Raw genomic sequence first — 10,095 nt, 5'->3', positions numbered from 1 at the left:
AAGTTATTACGATAGCCGGCCTGCGGGCAGCCTCCAGCCGCTGCTCTTGTGGATTTGTAGAAAATCGACCACGAGTCGGATACTCCTTTCCTACGATGGGAAGAATAGGAGGGCGAGGTGCTCAAGCGGCGCAACATGAAGCATGCTCGAACTTTACGGACATCACGTCAGTTTCGCGACCTCTCGACTTTCGGGGGAAGTGGCATCAAGACCAATCACCTCGACCAGGCTCGACGAGGTGATCCGTCGACCGTGGCGAGCGCGGTGTGCGGCTATCAGCTGCCGAGGGCTTGGGATGCGCTTCATTTGAAGCCGCGGACGTGCAATCCGCAGTTGTACAGGGTGCAGGAATGAAGAAGGGCTCTTCCCGCGGGCGCTCTCGGAACCAGCGAGGCTGCGTGTCTTTCGAGTCCTAGACACAGCGCACATTGAGCAAAAAATGCGTGCAGAAAGTCCTGGGGACGTAGAGGTGTCTTAGTCACGCGAGCCTCGTATCAAGTGACGATTAATTATAAATTGTGGGTGTTCACAATTTTGGTGGAGGAGAGTGTAACAGGGTTACCCGTAACCTGAGTAAAAGGGGTGGGTCACAAAAGATGGTCTGACCACACAATGTTGTGGCCACACCTTGACAAGAGGCCAATACGTGGCGGGACTGCCAGTACTTATGTACTTTGATTAGGTCTTACGGTTTAATCAGGAAACCTATAGATGTAGGTATAGGCGACTCTACCGCAAATAAAACAAAGAAATACAGTTAACATTTTGAATAAAAGATTTGTTTGCCTTGGGCTAAGGTTGTGGACACTCTTGAAGTAAGCGAATTGTGATCCGCTACACATTAACTGGTTATAGAACTTGGCTTCCTTTAAGCGAAAGAGCTCCGGTAGCTCCACTGCGTACATATTGTCATGTTTATATGAATCACATCTCGATAAGTTGTCCACAAATGAGAGGGCGCTCATCGCACCAGGTTGTTGCGTAACCCCCTTGATAGTGCTGACATTCCACTAGTTATGTGCCTATCGGTATTTTGCTGCGCGGCGATCCCATTGACGTTTTAAGGGCCACGAAATGATTTTGAAGGAATTGGAATAATTCAGAAAACTAAATGGAAAGAGGCCAGAAACGATATTCCTCGCAACCGCAAGTTCCGGGAGACCAAAGGTCAGACGATTGACGGTCGAAATAATGACAAAGTATCTAATTTGGCCTCCAAACAACCGTAGCAGCTTGTGTTTAGTATAATTTATTTGCTTGTACGATGCATAATTATTTTGTCCCCGTGTGAAATACAAATATATAATGTTTGATGTAACAGAAAATGTACCAATCATGGTGTAGGATCACACCGTTGTATTGTTCTCAGCGCGAAGCTCACAAGTAAAATGTATAAACATCGTGATATGAATGATGCAGTGGGGCTGCCGTAATAGATGGGACAGTTCTTCTATTTGTCCCAGGGCTTGCGGCTCGGGCTTAATAAGATATGTCTCTTCTTGGCTTTGAAAGCGTGCAGAACCTCGCTTTTCAAAGGAAATGAACCGATCTGCGCGCGCCTTAGGCCTTGTTTAGCTACAAAAATGTTTTACAAGAGCACCTGGAGCAAAAACGTCAGCGTCGACTGCGTCCATGATGCCACCGTCTACAATGGATGTCCCTCCCGATCCAGGCCGCTCATGGTGAGCGTTTAGACCTCCGAGGACAAGTCTGGATGAGAGAGGCCGAGATGGCTATGGTGCCCTCCATGCTTCAGACCGAACAACAGAGCGTGACGCTAAGTTTTTGTGATTTAGCGCGAGAATGGGCACTAACGTGCAGCAATCCGGTCGAAGCAGTGTTTATCTCCTGCAAGAAGCAAAGGCTGCATCTTTCAAGAGTGTTCTTGCCGCCCATCAGGCATATCGCGCGCGATCGCGTTTCCTTACTTCCCGACAGGGCAAGAAGGAATGGGTTGACTTTGACCGAGACTTGCGTACTCTCATAGCTGGGAGGGCAACCGATTCTCTCCCCGAGGCGGTCGCAGTGACCGTCTTCATGGAGGATGTCCGCACTGGCGTAGCCAGAATGGGAGTTTTTTGTGTACATCCGTCTCCTTTTGAAGAAGCGGTAAATGTGGTACTAAATGCCGAATTCATCTTATAGTCGGCACGCTTACAGAGGATCAGTCGTAACGACTTAGGCGTGGATTGATACAAGTGCTACCAAGTGCAGCGGGGCTGCCATAACTGTTTCGCTTCGAAGAAGCTAAGCTAAAGTCACCGACCTTCGTTCTATAATTAAAACCTGTTTTAGTGTAGTAGATCGCAATCCGCTTACTCCAAGAGTAATCACTATTTTAACGCATGTCAAATAAATTCTTCCGCTCAAAATTTCTATTTTATTTGCAGCAGAGCCTCCAATATCTAAATCTATAGGTTTCCTTATCATATAGTAAGACCTTATTAAGAGCATAACTTCTAGCTGTCCAGCCATATAGTGGCTTCTCGTTAAGATGTAGCCTCACTATTGTGTGGTCACACCATGACCAAAGACAAACGTTGCGACTGGTATGTAACAGGGTTAGCTTCGGAGCCTATGTGTTTTTATCCCTTGCACGAAAAGTTATACTAAATGCAATACGAATCAATAATACGAAGTTCACTTTGCACTTTGGTGTAATTGTGTGGATATTTAGGTAGCAAAATATGATTTATGAAGATAGAGGAGAACCGAAATATGCAAGTCAGTGACTGCTAGCCGCGCTTTAGCGAGTATATTCATTTCAACTCGAAAAAAAACGTATTCTTCTCAGTGTCATTACATCTGAGCATATTTATTCTCTAGAAAGTAAAGCTATGTAAACACCTAGTGAATTGAACTTGCTTTCGGCTCCTTTCCCGGAAGAAGTGACCAAACCTACTTATTATGCGTTTGTTAACGTAGATTTCAAGAGTAAAGCTTTCCCTGTAAAGTACACGGCAGCTCCGCTCTCCTCTCCTCTTCTCGTCTCGGTACTTGTTTCTCTTATTCTCTTGTACTTGATAACACTTGTTGTCTATTTTGCGACTTAGTTGTGCAAATTTTAGTCCGCTGCAAGCATGGTTCCCTCTGTGGGGATGATATTAATAAGGTGCTTTTGCAGCGGGGCTGCTGTAGATCCTTGCTTAGAAGAAGTTAAGCTATGGTAACCGACCTGATATTCTTTACAAGAACGAGCACAAGTGCAGCGGATCGCAATCCGCTGCCTTAAAGAGTACTGAAAACCTTAACCAAGGTAAAGGGACTCTAACGCTCAAAAATGAAACTATATTTAAGTGATTTAGTTGCGGCAGAGCCGCCAATTTTGAAAATCCTTGTTTTTCTGATTAATATCGTAATACCTAGTCAATATTATAAAATCTAATCAATAACTATTACTACTGGTAATCCTGCACAAGTGGCTTCTTATTACGACGGTGTAGCCACCACATTGTGTGATCACACCAAATTGTGTAATACACACCTATGAACGGTCACAACATCTTGTGCGATTCGCCCTTTCAAACAAGGGCACGTGTAACTTCGTTATAGGTTACGTTGGAAAGTAGACCAGCTGAATAAATATTTTCCTATTGTTGGTCCCGATTGAACCGGGAACTTGATGGCTAAAGAGCTAGAGCTGATAATCGCCTGCTGAAAAGCGGGCATTTGGTTCGTGAAATCGCGCTTATAAAGCACGTTATAAAATCATACCCACAGTGAAGCCGTTGATACTGACCATTCAGGCTCTTGAAGGCAACCCCGACGAAAATCCAATCCTCAGAATGGGCGATGCTGAGATGACCATAATTCGGCTTTGATCCACATGAATTGGTAGCGCATCCTGCTTACGATATCAAAACAAGAAGCTTACGCACAATACTGGAACCTCATTGATTCGGTAAAATAGACAATTCCAGCATTAGAAGTTCTGAGATGATAGGTGTCAAAATGTTGTCAACGCCATACGAGGCGTACAAGGTGCGTACAAACCACTTTTTCACTCGCAACAAAAGACGAGACAGAGGGCTATGTCCCGAAGTAAAAAAAACTTATTGCTACAATGAAATTAGGCTTTTCCACGAATGCGGTGGCGAATTCCATTTTTTTAAGGGATTATCAACGGGTACGGCCCACCTCGAGGCCTACCAGCGTCCGCCCAAAGATTTCAGACGAATTGGTGGGCGTTGCGATTAATGTAGAGAGCAGACTGAACAGAGTAAGAAATAGGCGCTCCACCAAAGCGTAAAGACCCTATACCTTTGTAATGATGCAGTTTCTGCTAAGCAACTTCGTGGAATTTGCAAAGATTCCTTCTGTGATTGCACAAGACGTCTGCGTCTTACATTCTTTCCTTTGTTCTAGGCTGAAAAGTACGAAGAGAATGTCCCCTGCGCAAAGACAGACGACGTGATACTCGCAAGGAAACATCGTTGGGCGTCTACGTAGTCGGGCCCCCGGCCACTACACAAGCTGAGCTTGATCTGCGGAGAGCTCTCCGAGCTCGCTTTTTGGTGTCAGAAATCCCAATGGATAGGTACTGCGCTCGACTTCGCGCTCAAAGAGGAAGCGCTCCTATACCCGCGATGCGGATGATTTTTGTGGTGCTCGCTCCTGGCGAAACCAGTGCAGATGATAAAGAGCGCTTCGATCGATGGGTGCAGCGGCACCGGAAATATTTCGCTGTCTAATTTTCAGTAGAGCTACAAAGAGGTGGACGAGCGCCTGGAACGCCATCATCGGCTCGACCTCCGGAACGAGATTGGTCTGGTTCGGGAGCCAAATACTGCGTAACTCAACAATGGCCCCTGCTCAAAGAGCAGTGCGACGTCATAGACGCCTTCTTCCGTGCGAAGCACGGCGCAGGAATGGTTTGTGAGAGCAAGTCTTCACATTCGACACCAACGTTTTGTGTCCGGAAATCGAACGGCAAGTGGCGTGTCGATCACGCTTCCAATAGGCTCAACGGTGCACAGTTTCCGCACAGACGCGAATTTCTAGGAATGTTGTTCTCCAAACCATCATGGTTGGATGTACAAGTATAGTGCACTTAACATGGTCGATGGATATTTTAATTGCTCATGAGAACGAGTAATATTTCGCTGACAGCGGTGAGTACTCCGAGTGGCATGCTTTGGGAGTAACTGGTGATGCTCCAAGGGCTGTTAAATGCACCAGCAACATTTGATCGTCTTGTGACGCAGTTGTTAAGGCCCCACCGGGTGTATACACAGACACACTTTGACGACATCTTCGTCAACAGTCGTGCGGACCACGGGAGGAGGGATGAAAAGAGCCACTTCGTCAATCTAAGAGCGGTGCTCGAGTGCGGGCGCACAAAGGAGCTGTATGCTAATGCAGAAAAAAGCATGTTCGGCGCCAAAGAAACCCCCTTCTAGGAGTGTTTCATCGGGTAGCGTGGTCTTCGAGCGAATCCCGCTAAGGTCAAGGCCATTGTGGGCTGGCCAGTTTTAAAGAACTAAAAGGACTTGCGCAAGTGGCTTGGCCACACCAACTACTTGCACAAATACAGTGAGAGCTACGCAGAATTGGTACGGCCATCTTCGAATCCCTTAAGAAGAATGCGGAATGGTGTTGGGATATCGAGCATCGGGAGTCTTTGACGGGATCAAAGACAGCCTCCTTCATTCACCAATGTTGGCGTTGCCAGACCCCAGTCGTCCTTTTAGTTCCGTCTTTAACGCTTCGGACATTGCCATCGGCTGTGCTCTGCTAGCACAAGCAGACACCGAGGGTCGAAATCGGGTGATCGCGTTTGGGTCTCGCCAGATTAAGGCTGCGGAGAAGACTTACCCAGTCCGCGACAGGTAATTACTTGCGATGAAGTATGCACTTGTCAAGTTCAGGGTATACCTGCTCGGCTCCAAGCTGTTTGTAATCTACACAGATTATGCGTCACTACGCACTGCAACTCAGGTGTCTCAGCTCTTGTAGAGAATAGCCAGGTGGCTCTTTTTCTTTGCAGACTTTAACTTCGAAGTGAAGTATGAGCCAGGAAAGCAGCACGCTTTGGCTGATGCAATGTCACGCAGACCGAACTATGAGCTTGCTCATGTCACGATGGTGAAGACGCCAGTGACGGATTTAACCCGCGCCTTATACGCCGGTAAAGATATGTGGGTAGCGCTGCTACTTGCTCTCGGGAGCAAGGAGTTTCTAATTCTTGATGAATTAGCACCGATGCAACGGATACGCCACGAATTGTGGTTCTTCACGATGAGGATTTGAAATACCGTATTCTATATGGGATCCACAACACGCAGCCTTGCCTGATCACAAAGCACATTTCGTTTGCCCTAAACGTCAGAAAGCATATTTTCTGGAATAAAATCTTAATCTGATCCCTACCGCCAAAATATGGAATTGTAAATGTGGAAAATGAATGTTTCGATAGAGCGGGCTTTGACCTTCCTAAACCTGGCTTACTATTCTTTCTAGTATTAGTAAAGTAGACTTTTAGTCGAACAGAATACCGATCTTTCGACAGCAAAGACCCGAATTCCGGTTCGTTCGATCAGAAATCAAGTGAAGAAATTATCACTATGGTAAAATCACTATCCAAATGGCCTAATTGATTACCTTTTCGCTCTTCGAACTTTTCACGCTTTTCACAGACGCAGATAGCTTTTCTGCGTTTACCTTGTAATCCCACCGACGCTTGACTATGTCCAATAACGTTTGTTGATTTAGCATAGCCAGTTTTCCTTCTCGGGCAAATCCACCCACATTTTCCACTGGAAGTGCAAATACGTTTGCAACCTCATGCAAGAGATCAAAAATGTCATCAACAGCTGCGGGCAATGATGGAGAGCGAAATGCATCGCGGTATTCGCTCACATCTCGAAGTAGCATGCAGGCACCGTCAGGATCAAATCTGAATTTCTTTAGATGTTGCAAATATAGCCCTTTGAAAGACCTCGCAAGAGCAACTAGATACCGATTACAGTTGTCGCCAACCTGCATTGATGTCAGAAGGGATGTAAGTTGGTCGATTGATTATAAACACTAGTAGAACGCACCAAAACTCGGTAAATCTCAGCCACGAGCGGCCGCAAAAACTCAGTGCACTTCTGGCATGCAATGGACGATGAGAGCAACATGCTGGTTTGACCTTCGAGAAAGTCATCTTTGGCTTGATTTTCGGTCAGAATTTGATTGATCAGCTTTTCGATCACAGTGAGCACTTTTTCGAGACCGGTCGTGAGTAAGCTTTCAAGATTGTTTAGGCACTTGTGATGGCATTCTTGACAAATTCTAAAATAGCGCATTTGAAGTAAGCGGTCGTTCTAGTAGTATCGTTACATCAAAATCGACTAACGTTAGTTGGGTAGGGAGGTCCTGCAAAAGAGCATTAAAGTACTCAAACTGTCCATTAAAAAAGTCAATGCGCTTGAGTATGGCCTGATAAATATATAATTTTCTTAAGCTGAAATTTCAAGTAACACCAAAATTGCTGCATTGGCTCACCTCTGTGAGGAAAATGTAGTGTAATGGAGAATCTAATGCTATCCGCTGCTCTTGCAGAGTCTCTTTCGTCAGTAGTAAGACTTTCTGCAAATACATAAGCACATATTAGTAAAAAGCTTTTCAGCAAGAACAACGTCAAACGAACAGCCAAATATTCTTCGCCAAATGAGGCCACAAATGACGTAAATATCTTTGTAAGGAGCTCCCCACGTAATTCTGATCCTTCCAAGACAGACTCACAACGTTTTATGGCCTCATCCATCATATCTTTATATCTGCTTAGTATAAATGTATTTTCTGCAAGCTCTCGGACGCTTTCAAAAAATACTAGCGTCGACTCCGATTGAAACATGCCAACATTTTTCTCAATGTTAGGTGACGACGTCGACGATATAGCAGCAGACGATACCATTTTGTTAGAAAGGGTTGAGGCCGGCGAGGATGGCGTGGTTGTGGTAGCCGTACTTGTTAATATAGCGTTTTTAGCTTTATTTCCACCTCCTTTGATCTTGAGAGGCAGTAGCGATTGAGGAAACTGCACTGTAGACAGAATAGCCTTGAATTGGTAATGCAGCAGGTCCAATTCTGCTTGAACGTATCTATCGCGATGATTCCCGAATAAAGAATGGAGCTGAAGATTGAGAAAAGAACGAATTCTTTCATGCTCAGTGGCAGCAGAGTACTTGTGTAAACATTTACCGTTTCGTTTTGCATCCTCTTCTGGCAGTATTTCCTGCTTGTGTGAATCAGCCTCTTCGTTAAGCCCGATAGCGTCAATATCTGCCACCATGGTACACGTTGTCGTGAAAGCCGCGCATAATTGCTTGACGTAGTCACGTTTAAGAGACAACGAAGCCGAGTATGTTGCAGACGATGCACTTTCAGCATCCGCTGGTATTGAGCTTATCGGGTCGGTGTGGCGTCGCGTGCTCAGTAACTGATCCATAAGAGATAAAACTCCATATGCTGGATCATTAAACAAGCGCTCAAGCAGTAGCTCACGAACGCCATTGCGTGCAACAGGAGGAAAGACTTTGTCAATCACTGGAAATTGCTCAGCACAGATGGCATGGACCTTGGTGCAAAGCGCATCAAATTCTTCGATAAGATCGAATGAAGACACGTTGGGCTCACCAGCAGCACTGCATTTATTCGTAACACACGAAGAATTAGTCTACATTTAGACCGAAGAAAAGAGTTACATTCCTGGCAAGTCGGCACACGACATTCCATACGTATCGATCCGCGACCTTCTCCTTATCATTATACTCAATTAATGACTCAGCGCATTTGCGCATCCCCGCGAAATTTCCTTTCTCTTGCTCATTGCTAAATTCTGTAAGCAGATGATTCTCTATCACTTGACAAAGCCTTCCAATTTCGGAAATTGCATACGCGATTATCGGCGACGACAACTCAGAAGAGAGCTCGGCCACCTTCTTCATTATTCGCGAAGCTTCGTGAAGTTGGTTCGGGTCGTGCAGAGTATTAACCAACCTATTACTTGACTTGGTTGATTTAGTACTGGGGTCATTTAATGCTAACAATGCATCCATTAACTCGTCCGTTTCTAAGGCTGTTAAGCGCTCATTATCAAGTGTTGACAATTTGTCTCCAATTGTCACAGCGGTTGAGCTCACTTTGGTAAAACGGTCCTCTAAGTCTTCCAGCTGGACACAAATGGTCTATGCAAACAACGTAAAATGAGTGAAGACTGAATTTAAATAATAAAATAATGTACAAACGCTGAGAATCGAGTCTGGCTTTTCCAATCCGTTTTGAAATGTGCTGCTCACTCGTCGACAGCCGTGTTCTAGCTCCACGATGCGGTCGGACACTTCTTTCCGATGTTGCACCAGCCGATCGATAGAATCAGATAATACACTTTGTAGTGAGTGTAAACCATGCGTTTTCTGCGTGAAAGACTCAAGGCTTCCTTTTGAGTCGAATGCTGGATCAATGGGCTCCCACTTGCTCGTCAAGAGCTCGTCCACCATTGTTTCAACATCATAATTTCCTGCATGAGCGCTACTTGAATCGTCAATAGCCAGGAAAAGCTTTTCCAGCTCAGCACTTAGTTCCGGGGTTCGGACTGTCGAGGAAGCAGGCGACCGTCCAGCAGTATATTTTTCCGTGAGCATTGTCATTGCGAAAAATGCAAGCAACGACTATTTGATATATTTTTCATCGTAGATTGCCTACTAAGATAAATATACTATTAGGAAATGTATGCACTAAAAAACTCGTGCATTAAAAAAGGGTGCGCTGTTTGATATTGCGATTAATTCATTACATCTGCACCCGCGCTTCCACAATTGACGGATCGAGGCTTAGCCGTATTTAATTCGCTTCGCGTCCTCTTTGGACGGTCAAATTCTTGTATGACATAGCATTAACGCGATCACTTCGCTAAGTCGTTTGATGATGCAGGAGATGGTCAATTTTGATGCGATCTTTGAACGAGTACAAATAATTGCACGACTCGCTGAGATCATTCATGGTGCTACTAAAGACATTCTTGAAATTTACAATATTCACCGTTTTAGCAATATGATACCTTGTATTGGTTCGGTAATACAAAGGTAGAAATTTTTGAATATATACGTT

General features: G+C 45.1%; 1 protein-coding gene across 1 annotated transcript; it reads right to left on the bottom strand.

The window, feature by feature from the left end:
- Positions 1–6,656: 6,656 nt before the first annotated feature.
- Positions 6,657–9,635, bottom strand: PHALS_10645 (exocyst complex; the record flags this gene model as incomplete). Its single annotated transcript, XM_024726104.1, has 8 exons — positions 6,657–6,683; positions 6,748–6,978; positions 7,041–7,275; positions 7,340–7,422; positions 7,489–7,572; positions 7,634–8,662; positions 8,724–9,173; positions 9,234–9,635. 8 exons carry the CDS (start codon positions 9,633–9,635, stop codon positions 6,657–6,659), a joined length of 2,541 nt encoding a protein of 846 aa, XP_024576814.1.
- Positions 9,636–10,095: the final 460 nt, after the last annotated feature.

This window comes from Plasmopara halstedii, assembly GCF_900000015.1.
Source record: "Plasmopara halstedii genome assembly, contig: Scaffold_525, whole genome shotgun sequence".
In the NCBI taxonomy this organism is placed as follows: domain Eukaryota; phylum Oomycota; class Peronosporomycetes; order Peronosporales; family Peronosporaceae; genus Plasmopara; species Plasmopara halstedii.
This window is presented reverse-complemented; position numbering and strand designations above follow the sequence as displayed.